This window comes from Festucalex cinctus, chromosome 13 (assembly GCF_051991245.1).
Source record: "Festucalex cinctus isolate MCC-2025b chromosome 13, RoL_Fcin_1.0, whole genome shotgun sequence".
Classification (NCBI taxonomy): domain Eukaryota; kingdom Metazoa; phylum Chordata; class Actinopteri; order Syngnathiformes; family Syngnathidae; genus Festucalex; species Festucalex cinctus.
Window position 1 is genome coordinate 14,654,206 of NC_135423.1, and position 19,255 is coordinate 14,673,460.

A 19,255-nucleotide genomic window follows, 5' to 3' on the forward strand; every position below is an offset into this window, starting at 1 on the left:
TATTTAAATATATTTAAAAATATGTTTTTGCTAGTATTTTTACTCATATTTTAGTTTATATAATTTAAATTAAATTAAACGATTATTTAAAAATAATAATAAGTATGTTTTAATTAAAGAATTATAGACAAGAAATGGCTAAATTGACAACAAAAACAACAACAAATAATAATAATAAATAAATAATAATAAAAAAAAATAGCACTCAAATAACAATTAATATAGAACTCTTGATCATGTAAAAATACCCTCTTTAACAACTGAAGTGGCCATTTGTGCCCCCCGGGCCATCCTTTTCTCACCTTGCACTCCACCATCAGTGACTTACATTTCCGACATTATTTGTCAAATCATTGTGATATTAATAAAATTACTCACTCCCTTTCCCATTTGGTAAAGTGACAACACTCTAATTATGCTTTCGTCCACCTAAATCCAGAAGATGTCACGTGGGGTACACTGTGTTCTTCTACAAAATATACACCTACTGCAAAATTAGTAATTACCGTGGCATTATGCTTTATTCTCAGCCGCTGTGCCCCAAAGAGCTGTGGCACTTTGTCCATCAGTGCTACGGCAACGAGCTTGGCCTGACCAGTGATGACGAGGACTATGTTCCCCCTGATGATGACTTCAACACCATGGGGTGAGTGTGGCTGCCGCTGCGCAGTGGGGAAGTCGGTTGCTACGGCTGCAAACAATTATCCAAATTACACGCTGATTGATTAAAAGCTGTTTACAAGGGCACACATTCAGTTGCACAATGAAACTATTAACAACCTCCTCTCCCCTCTCTGTTTATTTGCACTTACTTAAGAGTTTTTAATGGCCGGAAAGTGGGAAGTGGATTTATAAATTAAAAGCAGCAGTGCTTGTGTTTAAATTTGTTTCCCAAGTAATTATTTTGCTTTCCGTTGTGTTGCCTAGCGGCTAGCTTAAGGAGATTGTTGCTTGTAGGAGCAGGGAGTGCATTTCACAGGTTAAACCAACTGAGATTTTCCTAATAACGAGCTACTCTCTGTATGATACAGTCAGGAAGAATGAAAAAAAAAAAAAGCACTCTTAGTACAAATCGATTTTTACACATCCAAAATTTGCTTTTGGCTAGAAAAGAAAGTTGTGAGATATTGTTAAAAAAAAAAAATACATTATTCACAATTGTCATATATATATTTTTTTTTAGCATTAATTTTATGAGCTCATTCTGAATCTAATTTGCCACACTCTGCAGGGGTCTCCAATGCACGGCCCGGGGACCATTAGGATGATATTTTGCAGCCTCCTGCTAGATATCAATGTTTAATATTAGTGTGGCTTATTGTCAAAAAGTGTGTGTGTGGGAGGGGGGGTTCAAATATGATCTGTTAAGCATCGCATTATCAGTTTCTCTGCATTTTCTTTTTTCTTTTTCTGGTGTGCTCAGTCAACCCTATAAAGCCTGAGCAATGAAATATATGAGAGAAAAATCTTTATAGATATTTAGTAGTATGTAGTATTTATTGGTCCTTTTGAACAAACTTTTTTTTATATATATATATATAACTTTTGATTTGTGTCATATTTGATACAGCCGGTCACAATGCTTTAAATTCATACATTTATAACTGTCAAAAATATAATGATAAACAGACATATCAAACTTATTAATATTTCCAAAAATCATAAAGAACATTTCCCACAATTAATAAGTATGGGTGTCTCTCATTACTCAATTGGGGCGATCTTGCAAGGTCACTGGAAAAGCCATCAGCTGGGTGATACTGCCCTCTAGTGGATTACCATGCAATGTATGTTTCAGATCATATACGACAGGTTTTAATGGGAAAAAAATATTACACTCATGAAATAGAGGGCTCCAAATGTCTTGTATTTAATATGATACGTTTGGCGTTATAGGGAAAAAGATGAGATCGCTTCTCGGGTATGAATAATTATGGCTAATTCTTTGGCTTTGTGGCACCTTCAGGTTCAGTGAAGAGATTCCGAATGAGGAGAATGAGATGAACAATGACAACTTGTCTAAAAGCAGCGCAGAGGCCAAGCCTGATGGGAGTCCCCCTCTTCTTCACAAGAAGGTCATCCCAAATAGCACCATCGACCGCACGGGCAATCATGACACACCCATCACAGTAAGATCCGTGGTCATGTGCCACCTTTAAATTATCATCATCAAATATTGTTGAAATTCCACATTCCGATTAAGACCCTTCTGTGTTGTCCTCAACCCCACCCCACACCCCCACAAAAGTTTGACCTCCCCACAGACGATTTCACAGACTGCCAACCAGATGGCGAGCTGCTAGCTGTGCCTCTACTAGTGGAAGAGAAGACCAATGACACCAGCGGGACTGTCGGCCCCGTCCCCTCGCCCTCGCTCGACTTCAATGACAATGAGGACATCCCCACGGAGCTCAGCGACTCTTCAGAGACACACGATGAGGGTGGGTGCAAAGGACAGATTACATAATACGTAGACCAGTGATCGATAACTGAATAGAGAGTCAAAAGCTCCAGTTTTCTGCCCTTTTTGCAATACGTTCGACAAGCTTTTGGATCTGTGGAGATTTTCTCCATTCAGCCAGAAGACCATTTGTGACATCAACTCAACTCAACTCAACTCAAATGTATTTATAAAGCGCTTTAAGAACAGGCATTGCTGTATACAAAGTGCTGTACAAAAACAAACATCAGTTTTGCAGGAAACAATAACAAAAAATTTGAAATGCGAATACAGGTTGTTGTTTTTTTTGTTTGTTTGTTTGTTTGTTTTTTTACAAAATAATTTTACATCTGTAGATAAATAAATAAATAAATAAATAAATAAATAAGTAGACTGAACATCAAACTCATACACACCATGGATGGATGGACTGTAAATGCCAAACTTGGAAAAAACTTTACTGATGCCCAACCACCAGTAGATGACATCATGGACACATTTCATACAAAATAAACACAGTTTGAGTCGGGAGTAATGGCTGCATTTTGTGCACCCTACATTTTTCTACTGTTGATTATAAAAGAACGGGACAAGGCAGAAAGGTGAGAGCCTATTTTGTCATTTGTCAGATTCGGTTTCTATATAATTATTGAACATAATATCGTCTAGGTTATCGAAAATTTTGAAATTTCCTAAAATGACTGGCAGTGAATGAGTTTTTTAAGAAAACCTTGAGCGGGCTAGATGCAGAGAAACCTCGATTTTGAGAGCAGGGTTAGACGCATGGAAGCAAACCTCGGATACATGGAAGAACAGCTTGCTTGGAACAGTAGGAAGCCTTGACATGCTGAGAGAAACATCGGCTAAGGAACCTCGATGTACAGTATTGACAAGTGTCATTCCATTGCTAGGGCATTGCACAATTCTATGACAGCTCAAAGGCCTATATGACAAAATAAGAGTCACAAATACGGAACCTAAATACACGGTCTAACAGTGACAATCACAAGGGACATAGCAGCTGTATAGCAACTGAGAACATCACCAAAACAATACAGTACAATGACCCAACGCAAAACACATGCATGATAAGTCTGCTGGCTCACAATATATGTGCTACTTCATCCCAATGTTGTTTGATGGATTTGTTACATCCATGCATGCAATTATGGATCTTGCTTTATCCCACAAAATTGGAAACCTTTAACTGTCCAAAATGTCTGTAAGATAATAATTGATTCAGGTGGAACAACAGGTTTAGCCCAACCTTCAATTGGTGAGTTTAATGTGTTAAGTAAGGTATCCTCTTGTCCTTATAGATGTTTGTGTGTCTGTGATAGGTGAGGTTCAGGCCTTCCACGAGGATCTGAACGGGAGGCAACACATCAACGAGATCTACAAGTTTAGCGTGGACAAGCTGTATGACATCCTCTTCACAGAGTCACAGTTTATGAGCGATTTCATGGAGCAGCGGCGATTCTCAGGTCTGCATTCATCAGAATATGAATCATCTTTAATGGCCAAGTATGTAAAAACACACAAGGAATGTGTCTCCGGTAGTATGACCTACACTGGAATTGGAGTAACAAGCAACAATGACAAAAATGACAGCAGTGCAAAGATGCTGTTTATACCGTCTCTAGACAGTGTCATAAGGTATTGATTGTCTGTTTTCCATTTTTGTGTGTTCAGATGTGGTTTACCACCCATGGAAGAAAGAGGTGGCCGGGAACCAGACAAGAGAGATCCTGTACACCATCTCACTATCAAACCCTCTAGCCCCCAAGACAGCCACAGTCACCGAGACACAGGTATGGTCATCATATAGCAAATCTACAAAACATTGGATAGTAAATCTAAAATGCACCTTTCAGACTCTGTACAAGGCTAGTCAGGAGAGTGAGTGTTACATCATCGACGCCGAGGTCATCACGCATGACGTCCCCTACCACGACTACTTCTACACGCTCAACCGCTACATGCTCACCCGGGTGGCCAAGAACAAGTGTCGCTTACGGTAAGACTATCAAATAGATTTTCATTTTCTTGTTTCTACATTGTTAGCATCAGTCAGTTAAAGTTTGGTTCTATTTGTCTTGTAGGGTATCAACAGAGCTGCGCTTCAGAAAGCAGCCGTGGGGATTGGTGAAAGGCTTCATCGAGAAAAACTTCTGGAGTGGGTTGGAGGAGAACTTTCGCCAACTCGGTAAACCTCGTGGTATTTCGTGAAACAAGAAGTGTGAAAGGTCTACGCCGGTAAAATCGGAACTCATAATGTCAAAACAAGAACTCTGTAGATTTTTTTTTTTAGAGCATTAGGTCTGAACCATAAGGATGTTTTTGTTTGTAGTCGGCTGAGGTAGACTTTCAATTGATCTTGATTAAACACGCACTATATAAATAAAGATGACTTGACTGACTTTTGTATTATTTTTTCAGTATCAAACCAATAACTTTGTTTAAATTGAATCAGATCGAATTCAAGATTCTTGCACCTGAGGTAGCTGGGGCCATTATTTTGTAAATGCTAAGAGACGATTATTCATGCTAAAGATATTCCATGACCAAAAAAATAAAAATAAAAATAAAATACAATTATAATAATAATACTAATAATACTAATAATACTAATAATAATAATAATAATAATAATAATAATAATAATAATAATAATAATAATAATAATAATAATAATAATAATAATAATAATAATAATATGTTATGCTGATTATGCTCAATATTGTGGGACTAATTGTTACTTCTTTTTTTTTTCTCAGACCAATATATTTGCCGTTTTTCTGTAGGCAATTAAAAACTAGATCAGGGGTGTCCAGATCTGGTCCTTGGGACCACTATCCTGCATGTTTCAGATGTTTCCCTCCTCCAACACACCTGATTCCAATGATCACTGCAGAAGCCTGATAATGATCCTAATCATTTGAATGAGGTGTGTTGGAGGAGGAAAACATCAAAAACTCGCAAGATAGTGGCCCTCGAGGACTGGATTTGGACACCCCTGAACTAGATCCTCAACAGAGAAGCAATGATTCCATGGATTGCTCTGATGCCATCTCTATTAGACTAACATCCATATTAGCATGGCTTTATGATATTCTGTGATCTATCTACCAATATTATAGTCCTCCATATATATTCTTTTATAGTATTGCAACTCTTTCTCAGAGGTGGAGCTGTCCAAGCTGGAGGAGATCCTGACCGAAGCCCACCAGCTCTCCCCGAAGGCTAAAGTGGTGAAGAACGCCACGGTGAGGCGGAAGAAGAGGCCGACCCCCCACATGCGCAGCCAGCATCTGGATGAAGCGCTCAGTCCCGTCACCACGCCAACCGATGAGGAAGTGATTCAGCGCATCAAACAAGTGGCGGGCTCCACGCAGACCAGACATCAGAGTCCGGAACACCGTCGCCTGCCCGGAGGCTTGGCTCTATACAGCATCTCCAAACTGCTGCTCATCATCAGTTTTGTGTATGTAGCTCATCATAACACACGTGAACTGGGAAATATACTCATGGTGGACACTTCATTAGGTATATCCGCATGATTTAGACATCACCCATTTTCTAGAATGATTGTCCATTTGGATTCTCATATCAGCTGCAGCCTTTCCCTGGCTTTGGGCGAGAGATGGGGTGTGAGACACCAGCCAATAATAGGATACCTATCAACGAACAACTGTTCACACCTATGGACCAATTAGAACATAGATATCAAGCCGAAGGTCCAAGAGCCAGTCAATTAATTTTAATTGGCCCCAAAAGCCAAATGATACCTGCTAAAATGTGTCCCAAAATTGCAAATTGTCTTCACTTTTAATAACATTAAGATACTGCAAGCATTTCTCATTACTTAACAATATTTAACATAAATTGAACAACCGTTGAACAAACTACTTTGATTGACTTGTGATTTATAAACTAGTTAACCTTTAATTTTTTTGCGTACAGTATACACTATGTTATAATACAGTAGCATTTATAAATGTAGTCTACTGGTTATGGTTTGTTCTCATGGTGCTATATGTAAGCCACGCTTACAATATGGCCCGCAAAAGGAGTTTGGCACCCTGATTTAAACTCTTTAATTAAGCTTAGGCCTACATGAATGTTTTGGGATGTGGGCAGACGACAGAGTAATTGTGCAAAATCCACCCAAAATCTGGAGATTCAAACACTGAACCTCAGAAGTGTAAGGCAAACTTGATAGCCAATAGATCTCTCCACTGAGGATTTAATAAGATCCGATGCAAGAGCTGTATGTAACTTCCACCTATTATACTAGATCGGATACAAAATATTGGCCCATAAACACATTTATGATTAGTACTTAAGAACTAATACCCCTGAATACAACAAGCAAAACATTGTTCCGTTACCATCCACTTGCATCGGGGCAAGAAGAGAAATGACCAATGTGGTCCAGGTGGATTACAATACAAAAAAAAAAAAAAACAAGTGTAGTTAGCCGCTATTTGTAAATGTGCATTACCACCACCTACTGGTATCCTGTAATAATATCTCCAGCATTCCGTGGTGGTCTAGTTTTTACTGAGTGCTAATGTAGTAGGTGAATTTCCTCAAATAAGGGCTGTTCCTGCATTTGATCGCTATCTCCTTGCATCTGTAATTGCAATGGAGAATACCATTGGCTATTTGTAAAAATACAGCCGAATTTTTGATACAGCTGTTGTATTGGATTGCTTACATATCCTTTATATCTAATTTCAGGTGTGATACAAACTGGTCATTTGCTATACAAGTATTATTAAAAGATATTTTTAATTAGCAAACACTTGCTTATACATGCTTTTCACCTTTGTTTCCCAGATATTTTTTATCTTATTTAAATTTATTAGGATATATGTTGCCGTTGAGTATAACTCCTCTCTCCTCTCGTTTCATTGCCACCCATAGGATCTGTGTCAGGTACTTGTAGTATGTTTATTTGCTTAGCAACAATAGCCAAAAGTATTTTTCTAAGTCAATTTACAGATATGCATAACAAGAAAGTTATTGTTCACCAACTAATGTTGAATCTCATTTCCTGTCCAACAACAGTCTGATCCTTCTGGTGTTCCTCAATATGATGCTCTTCTACAAGCTATGGATGCTGGAGTACTCTGCACAGTCTTTAACTACCTGGCAAGGTCTGCGGCTGCATGAAAGGTTTGCGCACACACCCACTGCACACCTTTAACACGGTGACTTCTATCATCTATTTGTGATTAGAAACTTCAGTTCCGGCATTGTTTCCAGGCCCATGACCACATAAAGTATATCTGGATTGTTGCCCAGACACACATGCTGCAAACTGACCACAATAAGATGAACACATACTATATGACTAATGACTAATGTGACCGGAACACATTCAGCATCTTGAATGGCTTCTGGACTGAATGAATCCATTTGCCAAGTTCTTAGAATGAACGGAGGCTTCAGTGGCCATACCTTTCTAATTGCTAAAGTGTGTTCGTGCATGCACGTACGTTTATGTGTTCTCAGTAAACTTCCTCAGACGCAAATGGAGTGGGCCCAGCTCCTTGAGGCGCAGCAGCGTTTCCATGACGCCGAGCTGCAGAAGTGGCGAGAGATAATCAAGTCATCTGTGGTACTACTCGACCAGGTACTCACACACTACATAGTGTGGAAAGTAAAACTGAAGTGGGATGTTACTCATTTTTGACAGAATAGGAACATGCACACCCTGAACAGGATAAGCGGTGCGGTTCGTTCCTTGCCAAATCATCCAGTGGGTTAGACCAAGCAGAAACTTGGTGTACTTGTTGATAGTGATGGCACAACACTAAATCTCAACTTTGAGGTCAATCAGAGCAGGATTTTGGGAGGTATGGCCGGGCAAATTTGGACATTTTCAGCAAAAACAGGCATGACCGCTTTCATTTGAACCCTTAAATCTCAACAACTACTGGGTGAATCTTCAAAAAACTGTTTTTGTTAGAAAGCGAATTCAAAAAGTAACCCAAATCTGCAATCATTCAGTTTTTGTTATGCAGCAATAAGGACTCAAAGTATCTTTATCTTCAGATATTCAACAATAATCAATGATCGATCATAGACGTAGAAGTTACTGAGATATAAAGGTTTAAAAGAAGGTCACGCCCACTTTTTGCCAAAAATATAAAAATTTGGCAGGCCGTAGTTCCCAAAACCCTGCTCCGATTGACCTCAAATGTGAGATTCCGTGTTGTACCATCACTATCAACTAAGTACAACAATTTTTCATTAATATCTGCTTGATTTAACTCACTGGGTTATTTGACATAGAATGATCGTAGAGGCTAGATGGATGGATGGATGGATGGATGGATGGATGGATGGATGGATGGATGGATGGATGGATGGATGGATGGATGGATTCACAATAATGCCTCGTTTACGACATAATTCCTTGCCACTAAGACAGATGACTGCTAATACTTTGGCCTGAGCTCAAAACAGCACAGGATCGGTTTCAAAAGAAGTCTCGAACTAGCCTAATATCATCATAAATAAATGTGCTGCCATTAAAACTGACACACTCCTTTCTTTATTCCCGTCCTGATCAGATGAAAGACTCTCTCTTGAACCTCCAGCGGGGTATCGGCTTGAGGGAATACAGCTCGGAAACGGACGACAAGAGGACTCACTACCACTGACCCGCCGCCACAAACAAGGCCATGAGGGCATGCTGTGCAATATCGGACCGCTTTTGTTTTTTTTTTATGAGTCTGTATGCAGGGAGAGAAAGAAAGCAGGTCCGGGAACAGGAATCGGGGCGAGGGGCGGGAACGCAGACGGGAATTGAGAAGATGTCTCCAGCAGCACCGACGCCATCCTACTGTAAGCCATGTGTGTCATCCTGGAGATCAGGCAGGGAGACCGAGTTCACACTTCTGCATGCATTTAGACATCTTACAGCAACTCCTGTCAGTATTCACGTGGTTCCCATTCCAGTGTGTGTGTATCAAAAACAACTGGAAAAGGAGCGACAGGGTTCATTTGGAGAGTTCTAAGTCTTTTTACTCTCTCGACTGTTCCTCGTGGTCCCCCTAGAGGTCCTCGCTGCCGCGTCTCTTTTAGCAGAAGACACCCGACTGCAATTTGTTTGACCATCATCTTGCAAATCTGGTCTGAGTACTCTTTGTCAGGGCTGGTTCCCTGTCAGACAGCCAAATATGAAGACGACACAATCTGCTTGGGACAGTGTTTGTTTCTGCACAGTGTTCATGAATCTTTCCCAATCAATGATGGTCGAATGTAGAAATAGAATGTATGTTCCAAATAGAAGACTTTCAAAAAGAGACACTGCAGCTGGACTAGTAGGGAGACGTCTTCTTACATGTTTTGTTACTAAAATGTGACTATATCTCTTTAGAAGTGTTTCAAATTAGAAAGAATTCTATGAATATATTTGAAATATACAAGAGTATTTCATTATTTAATATATATTTCAAAATATATGAGCATTACCTATATTTATTGTTAATTTATGTACATAAGAAATGAGAGCTCTCTAGAGCTGTTGACGAATTTCTAAAGAAAAAAGTTTTCCTCTTTAAAAAAAAAAATGCATGCCAGATATGTCTGTGACATGTCCAGTGTGCAAGTATGAGTCTGCATTTGTGCGATTATATTCGCACGTGTGCGTGTGCGTGTGTGAGTGTATAGAGTGTGACATTTTTACCATTCTACATGTTTTTTTTTTCCGTTCCTAGTTCCAGCAGCTAGACTGCCTTTTTTTAAAAATCCAAATCAAATGCTTTGGGATGCAGCCTTGCATTAGCCCCAAACACGCTAAAGTTTACGATCAAATCTTTCTTCAAACATTTCAATCAACCGTTTGGAAAACGACATCAATCCACTTGTTGTAACAAGTGGTGTATTTCCATGGAAAAGTAGCTGTATTTGGTGCCAGTCACTTAAGATCGCCTAACAACTACGTGCTTCACCACACACGATATATTCACTTTAACACTACACACTCAACGCAACTTCATTTATAAAGCACTTTAAAACAAGCCTTGCTGTATACAAAGTGCTGTACAAGAAACAGAAATCGGTCGTGCAGTAAAGAATAAGGTTTCCATCATAACTTGGGGCGGAGAGCTTTTATGCCCCAAATAGCCAAAAGAAGCACAAGAAGGCAAGTTGGCGGTGCCCTATGCAGTTAACACATATGATATTACTCCCAAAACAATGTTTTAAAGACTATGAGAAGACTTGATTTATCGTATGTACACAGAAAGTGAAGATTTTAAGATTGCAGTTCAATTGCAAAGGTTATAGAGGTTACAAAAGCTATTTTATGCAAATGAAATTTAAGTGTTAACATAAAGGGGAAAAAATAAATATGAGGGGGAAAACTAAATTTCACAAGAATGTAAAATATTTGACATACTGCAGATTTTAAATTACAAGTATAAAGTCAGAATATTATAATTTAAAAACACTTGATATTTTCTTAGACTAATTCTTAGACTAGATTTTTTTTTAAATTAGAATAAAGTTGAATACAGTTGATTTAAAATTGATTTTAAAAAAAACATTTTTAACAGGAAAAAGACAATTTTATAAGAATCAATTTGTAATTTTACATTTAAAAAAAGATAAAATCATGAGTACTCAAAATTATATCACAGAAAAGTAATATTATTCCCCAAAAAAGTAAATATTTCATGCAAATAAAATTCAAGTGTAAACTTGGGAGATCTTGGTAGTCTTAGTACAGTAATATGAGAAGCTAAAATCAGAATGAATAACTACAAGTATAAAGCCATAATATTATGAACATAGTCTCTGTGTGCCCTGCGATTGGCTGGCACCCAGTTCAGGGTGTACCCCACCTACTACCTGAAGCCAGCTGGGGTAGGATCCAGCACCCCCCGCAACCCTCGTGAGGAGCAAGCGTTTAAGAAAATGGATGGATGGATGTATTATGAACATAACTTAAGAACTGATCAAATGAGCACTCTTGATGATCTTAAAAAAATTATAATAATGCTTGTATGATATTTTTTTCTTTATTCTTGTCATATTAAAACTAAATTTTATTTTGAAACTATTTTTTAATAACTCAACATTTTTTTTCTTTTAAATGCGGCTGCAATGCTCTTTTTTTTTTTTTTTTGTATTAAATATTAAAAACACAAACGCTTTTTTTTAATCACTATAACACCACCTGCTGGATCTGCTGGGGCACTGCCACACTTGCCCCTAATTCAAAACGGCCACCGGAGGTAACGTCACCAAATCACCAACATGTCACACTCTTCGTTTCAAATGCGCCAATTTGAATGACTCCATGTGTTTTCAAGTGTTTGTCTGGGATGCCACGAAAGCATGAGAATGACCGGAACCAAATGAAAGAATTCTAGAAATAGCCATGTTGTATGTTCAATGAAGTATTATTACACGTGTAGTAGTTTGGCTTCAAGAGCATGACTAGAAAAGAAACCCTTTTATCTGAACTTCAGCCGTAACTGAAAGCACTTCCAAACCTCCAAAAACTTCCTTGTATTCAAATCATTCAATAAAGAAGATAAGAGAAGCACTTTATTCCAGCTTTGATACGGTCGCTGTTATTTTCATTTTGGTCTTGTTGAGAAATACTTGAGCCCCCAAAAAGTATATTTCAGCCTTCTTCTGTGTGTGTGTGTGGGGGGGGGGCGTGTGTGTGTGTGTGTGTGTGTGTGTTCTATGTGCTTGTGACGTGTAGGAAGGAAAAGGAATCTTAAATGTTTATGTGAGTGAGTAAAACGGATGAACTCCTGCTGTGTGGGGGCTCACTTGAAGGTTCGTTTTGCTACGTGTTACACCGCTACATGTTTTAATATAAATATATCAGAGAGAGAGCGAAACCACAATGGCATTCTTGATGACACTGAAGGGTTATAAAGAGAATCTATGCTTCATTTTTATGATGGTACAGAATGTCATGAAAAATGTGAATTAGGAACTATTTTTACCTTTCCAAATGATTTTTCTTTGTTATTGTTTTGTTTTAAGAAACACTCGAGCTGGATAGCAAGGACAGTTTTTGACTCTCATTCTGTTCAATCACTCTGTTTTTTCTATTTATTTTTTTACAACAAATCTCATTTCCATTACTCCACCTATACTATTGAATAGTATAGGCTACTGTACCTGCATTGCATTAAAGATTGTATTGTCAGTGCACAGCAGTGGAACGCTTTGATGGTATTTATTGGCATTATTCAGAATAGTAATTTTAAAAAAAAATGACACCCTTTGTTAAAGCAACAATAAAGAATCAAGCTGTTTGAACTTGGCTACACTATATAATATGTATACCACACTGTATTCATGCTGCTATTTTTCATTGGAATCAGACGCCTTGTTGGTATTAACCCATCCATTCACGTAATTAGAATTTTAAAAAAAAACATGCAACAGCAAGAAACAATCCTGTCTAATGTATTACTATCTTAAAGGCACTGTGGCAGGTGCAAGGTCTGCATTAAGAAGCTCATGAATGTATTTTTTGTGTAGTTTAGCAGTGTCCTGGTTTGTCCACAAACATTACAGACCACTACATCAGGTGATCTGTGGTCCCCATGGCAATAACTGATACATAGATAATATAGCGTTTCGCAGAACACGCCGGCGTAAATGTTTATACAGCCCCTTTTTTAAAGGGGAAGTCAACCCATTCATTTTTTTCTTTTTTTTTTTTTATTTACAGTATTATGTTCTCTGGAGCCCCACAGGTCTAAATATGGTGTTCTGGTTAATATTGCGTTATTTGAATATGAGTTCAGCAGCAAAATCTAGCCATTTTTCTCCATCTCAGGGGGCGGCCATTTTGTCACTTGCTGTCGACTGTCAACCAATCATAGCTCATCTTCAAAAAAAACAGGTGAGCTGTGATTGGTCGTTGACTGAGCCCTGAGCAACTGTGATGTCATCTTCAGCCCGCAGCAAGTGGCAAAATGGCCGCCCCCTCAGATGGATTTTTTATTTATTTTTTTAAATGGCTGGATTTTGCTGATTAACTCTTATTACACAAATGTAATATTAATCATAATGTCATGCTTAGACTAGTGAGGTCACATATAACATATTATTATCGAGAAATGTTTAAGGTTGACTTCCACTTTAAGGTCAAATTGTTACATATTGTTGCTTTAACATGGGAAATAACCACTGATTGGGTTTAAATCAAAAGAGTTCTACTGTATGTTTACTTTTCTTTCTTTTTTTAGAAAATGTTTTGATCTTCTCCAAGGAGAATTTTAGTAACATTTCTACAAAAGATAAATATATACTGTAAGTATATGCTGTGTGTGCATGTGTGTATCTCCAGTGTGCATACACACACCCACACCCGCACACACAATCTTGAGAAAGAAAACCCAACCTGCGCTGCGCGTAGGCTTTCTTTGACTTGCCGATGATTTATGATTCATTTTTTTTCTGCCTCATTGAGACTAAAAGACAAAGTGGCTTTCTGGTTCTTGTGGAGTAGAGACTGAACGTATGAATAAAGATATAAAGCTGATACATTTGCTCTCTGTCTCGAGCTTCTTCTCTATTTGAACAAGTGTGGCCTCAGGGGAGTTGAAACGCTGCATCAAATGAGACGAAGTGGGGCTGCAAAGATGAAATATTCATCAAGTGCTGCACTTCCAAAAAAGAAGTACAGTACAAAGACAGACTGTAAAATATTCATGTCAAAATCTTTGTTATTTGGGGGTTGACAGTAAAGCGGGTCCCCATTGGCCATCTGTTATATCTCTTTGCACTTTCAATAATCCTCTCAATCTCTAGTCAATGACCTCATTTACAGCACAACTTGAACTACATCAGCAATCAAATGTCTTCAACTTTTGGAGAATATTTATTAGATTTAAATTGATTTATTTTTTTTTTTTTGGGGGGGGGGGGGGCTTATTCTTACTACTACTGTACATGCAGCATGTTAGTTAATTGAACACTCCATGCCCGATATTCATGCCTAGGGCAAATTTTGCGTAAAGCATACTGTGTGCATGGGTGGACTTTTCTTTCTTTTGGTATTTTCGTAGATGGGTGCAGTTAGAGATGCGTATTTGCACCATTGAGGGAGTGGCCACAGCCAGCTTCCCAGCTAATGAAAGCGGCTTCACCCAGTTTTTGACATTGATGAAGCAGAAATAGACTCACAGGAATCCATGCAGGACATTGAAGTGTGCAAGCTACTTTTATAAGGAAGTACACAGTCCTCCACAGGTGGTCAAAATTGGTCTGGCTGTGCCTCCATCAAATTCATCAAAATCAGGCCATACCACCTGCGCCACAACTTGGACCTGGTTTCACCGTCTATTCTACTTTCAGGTGTCGACTGGTGTGTCGATGACATGTAAAAAAAATAATAATAATAATAAAAAATAAAAATAAAATAAAAATGAAAAAAAAGGAATATTTGTATTTATATAAATATGGACAATTGGATGAATGTTTGATTGTTTAGTGTTATTACTTAGTAGTAACCTATTGGGGAAAAAAATATGCAGATTTTTAAAAGTCATTCATTGCCAGCCATTTTAGAAAATTTCAAAATTTTCAATACCCATGCGATATTACGTTCAATAATTATGTATAAGCCAAATCTACCAAATGACAGAATATAATAGAATACTTTTTGCCTCATCCCGTTGTTTTATAATAGACAGTAGAAAAATGTAGGTTTGCCAAATTACAGCCATTTCTCCCATGGATTCTTGAAACTGTGTTTATTTCGTATAAAATGGGGCAATGATGTCATCTACCGGTGGTTGGGCATCAGTAAAATTGTTTCCAAGTTTGACATTTACAGTGGAGCATAATCAGATTCTCCCCCATTATCCCCGCTCTAAAAAATATATAATTGACAAGTATATTTGTCAAAGGCAGTGAATGAGTTTTAAAAAGTAAAGGGTGACCAACTTTCAACATTGAAAAAGAAATGGGCAAAAGTTCAAGATTTTAATGAAGTATGGATAAGAAAGAATGAGGTTTTTTTTTTATGTCCCTCCTTTATTGCTGAATGAGACGACATTAAATAACATTAAATATAATTATAAAATACTTTAATAAAAATATATGCAACGTAGCATTTCCTTTGATCTATTTTTTTAGCCCTTGCATTTCTGGTGGGAGTGTCCACGTCGGAGTGCTGTGTAAAGTCTTGTCCAGCACATTCCAAAAATTCCCAGTGGAGTTAAGGTCTAGACTCAGTGGTAGCCAGTGCATGTGTGAAAATGATGTCTCATGTTCCTTCAACTGCACTTTCGTTGAAAGAAAACGCTGTTCATTCAGTGGATCCACGTAGTCGGCATACCGCACTTTTAGGGCTCACATAGCACAACTGATCATAAAACACAAGTTTGTGCAGTCATCACTGTTTTCTGTGCCCATCATTCTGGATTCATCAGACCACATTGAACATGACTCTATATTCTAAAAATGAAGCCTTTGTGCTCCAATTGCTGTAACGTCAAGTTACTCTCTTTAAGGCAATCCAGCTGTTTACTGCCAATCTATTGAGTTATTTTTATTGTGTGTATGGAAGGGATCTTGTTTAGCAAAGGCCAACAAGTTTTCTCACTGGGTTTGTATTTTTTCGAGAGACATTTTTTGATCAACAGTGCAGTCATCCAGGAACGAAAATGCTGTGGGTAAAAAATTCCACTTAATGGAGCACTTTGCCTAAAAACCAGACCACTTAGTTCTGTGCAGTAAAGCCAATGTAAGTTCAAACAAGTCCAAATTGGCATATGCAATATGGAATTAGATCGATATAAGTGCTGGAGCTCATCTGTAAGAAACTGGAACAGGAGGCTGATTGTTCAAGTCTGGACAAAAATATTTACAACTAGCTGTTGGAAACATTCTAGGCTCCATCCTGACTATTGTTGGGATGCCCTTGAGCAAGACGGTGACCCTCCCTACAAACCTCAGCATATGTCCTTGCACGTCCATATGTCATAAACCATATAACTGAAAATAGAGCTCATTGTCCTGGCTGCTCAGTACAAAATGGCTAAAAGTGACAATTATCATTCAATGTAATGTAAAGAATGTATGTCAGTAATTATGCGAGCTCTATTTAGTCTTTATCTGAAGAGACTCTTTTCTCAAACATCCTCCCACGTGATCTAAAAACACTCAAGTTTGGTTCATCGGCAACTCTGAATTTCTTCAGAGAAGTGAACGTGAGTGTAAAGTATTTATATACTGAGAGTAAATTACACACAAATTGGGTTATAGTTAGCATTAGAGTAACAGTGGGCTGCATACAAATACAAATCTCGTTCCATTTCATGGCTTCTTTTTTTTTTTTTCCCTGCCTCTTTTCCTATTGATTTTATGACATTTTTGGCAATTGTGTGGACATTTTGTGGTAATTTTTCTGATTTCTTCATTTGTTTTTGGGCATTTTATGGTTACTTTTGGAATGTTTTCTTTTCTGCCTTTTTTATTCAGTTCTTAAATAATAAGTAATTTCCTGCTTTTCCTCTTTTTGAACATTTTATGTTCACTTTTTGGAAATGTTTCAGATTTATTTATTTATTTATTTTTTTGTTCTTCATCTCTTTTTCTGCCAACTTAAAAATTTGGACTCTGACATTTTTTTTACTATTTAATTATTCATTTTTTATTTAATCATTAATTAATTTAAATAAGATTTGATTTAATATCTATTTATTTTAATAAAAATAAATAGGCCCTATGTAAAATAAAAATAAAAAATAAATAAATAAATTAAAAAAAACAAAAAACATTAATTTCTACATTTTTTTTAGAGATCCATAGGGTCCTATGGGGTATATACCACGGAAGAGGCGGGACTGTTTTTGCACGAGTTTGTTTCCGGTTCCTGTTGTGACATAATTGGCCGCGTCCCAAAACTCATGACACGACCTTAGACACCTGAACGGTGGGTATATGCCAATGGACTTCCGGTGGAAAATGTCAGTCAGAGAAAAAAAAAGTAAAAATGAAAAAAAGTGAATAAATATAAGCATATGCGTAAAACAACCACTGATACACTGTTGCTGTGTCCCATTGTGTGACGCTACCGCTAGATATAATGGCATACTTTTGCTGTTTTTTTTTGTTTTATTTGTATTTCCCTCCGACGCGGAGACACAACGTCGGTGGCTTGTCGCCATCCGCCGGGACCAGTTTGCTATTACACGCCACACTTGCGTGTGTAGTCGGCATTTTTTGAAAGAGGATATACTGGAGGCCACGTCAGAGAAAGGACGGCGTTCGTTGACAAGAGGAGCCATCCCTGTGTTGTTTGATTGAACACACATATAGCTTAAATCCTTTGTCCTTTTTTTTAAGCTGACGTGGATGAAAGTGCTTGTATTATAAGACTTACGTCTGACAAAGCAAGGTGAGGTAAATTGAGCAAAGAGCGAGTGAAAAATAAAGCCATTTTGCTTGGATAGTGGTAACCAGAAATTGCAGTGTACACGTCACACTTTTGCCGGAAGTGCGTGAAGGTGGAAATGTGAGTATTGGAACGCGGCCAATTACGTCACAACAGGAACCAGAAACAAACTCTTGTGCAAAAACAGTCCCGCCTCTTCTGTGGCATATACCCCATAGAGAGCTACAGCAGAGGGACATGTGAATTCATATTGCACATATTCATCAGACCACTTTCTTTATTTGCTCCACCTAGTTACCATGAAGGGAATAATACAATAATAAGGAAAGTATACGCTGTACCATCACAAACAGCCACAAGTCGACTACTGAGCGAACCAAATTTCCTCCAGTGTGAATAGGCTAAACAATGTAGCATGATCACCTGCAGCCTTGCTCCCAATAACGTGTAAATACGTTTTTTTTAAATGTTCTACGTGTCCCAAAGACGTATTTATACGTTTTTTTGGTGTGGTTTTTTTTTATGCTAGAGCATACAGAAGGCTTTGATGCAGCCTCTCAACTGCAAAGAACAGTTGCAGAAATGGTAGTTATTACACAAATGGCCAGCAGGTGGCAGCAAAGCAAAGGAGATCAACCAGGGCCATGTAGAAAAAAGCTCAATTACTTACAATTTTAAATAGATTTGTGAAAACTGATGAAACTTAGCTCTCTTCTAATGCTAATTGCTGCAAAATTGAAACAGATAGAAACATACTTTTTTTCCTGATGAAAGAAGAGACTTTAATCTTTCTTTTGATAGGTTCCATGTTTTTATAGCAATAGAACACAATATTCTGTGGGCCTTGCAAAATCAGTCAAAATCAAGTAAAACAGCCGGGAGCGAACGGGACTGCTTCTGTGAAAATGGCTGGGAGTGAATGAGTTAAGAACCACATAAAATCTTAACAAAATACACTCACGTTTATGCTTGTAAAGTCAACTAATGTAAAAACAAAAAATACATTAAAAAAATTTCAAAGGTTATGAATACTTTTTCAAGGTACTGTACACGTCTCTGTCCTGGCTGCTCAGTACTTGTTCTCATATTTCTATGTATATCCTCCGAACTAGGTGATTACCACAAGTCCAGCATTCTCGCCAAATAGTATAACGTTATATTTAAAAAAAAATGCCTGTATTGTTAAATGACCATTTTATAATGGCTTTATGCTGGATTTGTTCCCATTGTTATTATGAGATCAATTGGCCTATGAATGTTTTCTCACTCATGTAGTCCACTATCATATTTTCAAAGCATCTGCACAGCCAGATGAAAGCTATTAATGCGTGCAGTGCATATCCAATGGGAGGATGTGAACTATTTGAGTAGTTGAATCCAGGTGCTGACTTGTATTTGACCAATGTGTGCTTCTTCTC

The 19,255-nt window shown here is 37.8% G+C and overlaps 2 protein-coding genes across 10 annotated transcripts in view; one reads left to right on the top strand and one right to left on the bottom strand.

Moving 5' to 3' along the window:
• Positions 1–11,618, top strand: part of gramd1bb (GRAM domain containing 1Bb) — an 89,123-nt gene extending 77,505 nt beyond the window's left edge. For 5 of the 9 annotated variants that reach the window (XM_077540761.1, XM_077540763.1, XM_077540768.1 and 2 more), the window contains 11 exons: positions 531–646; positions 1,967–2,129; positions 2,249–2,441; positions 3,781–3,924; positions 4,133–4,251; positions 4,315–4,457; positions 4,543–4,646; positions 5,624–5,924; positions 7,514–7,621; positions 7,961–8,081; positions 9,025–11,618. In XM_077540761.1, coding sequence (XP_077396887.1) covers positions 531–646; positions 1,967–2,129; positions 2,249–2,441; positions 3,781–3,924; positions 4,133–4,251; positions 4,315–4,457; positions 4,543–4,646; positions 5,624–5,924; positions 7,514–7,621; positions 7,961–8,081; positions 9,025–9,114 — 1,602 coding nt within the window. In that variant the 3' untranslated portion in view covers positions 9,115–11,618. Of the gene's footprint in view, positions 1–530; positions 647–1,966; positions 2,130–2,248; positions 2,442–3,759; positions 3,925–4,132; positions 4,252–4,314; positions 4,458–4,542; positions 4,647–5,623; positions 5,925–7,513; positions 7,622–7,960; positions 8,082–9,024 lie in introns of all 9 variants that reach the window. The other 4 variants (XM_077540762.1, XM_077540766.1, XM_077540764.1 and 1 more) reach the window with 1 other exon arrangement.
• Positions 1–19,255, bottom strand: part of LOC144033067 (C5a anaphylatoxin chemotactic receptor 1-like) — a 463,289-nt gene that overhangs the window by 415,853 nt on the left and 28,181 nt on the right. The window lies entirely within an intron of this gene.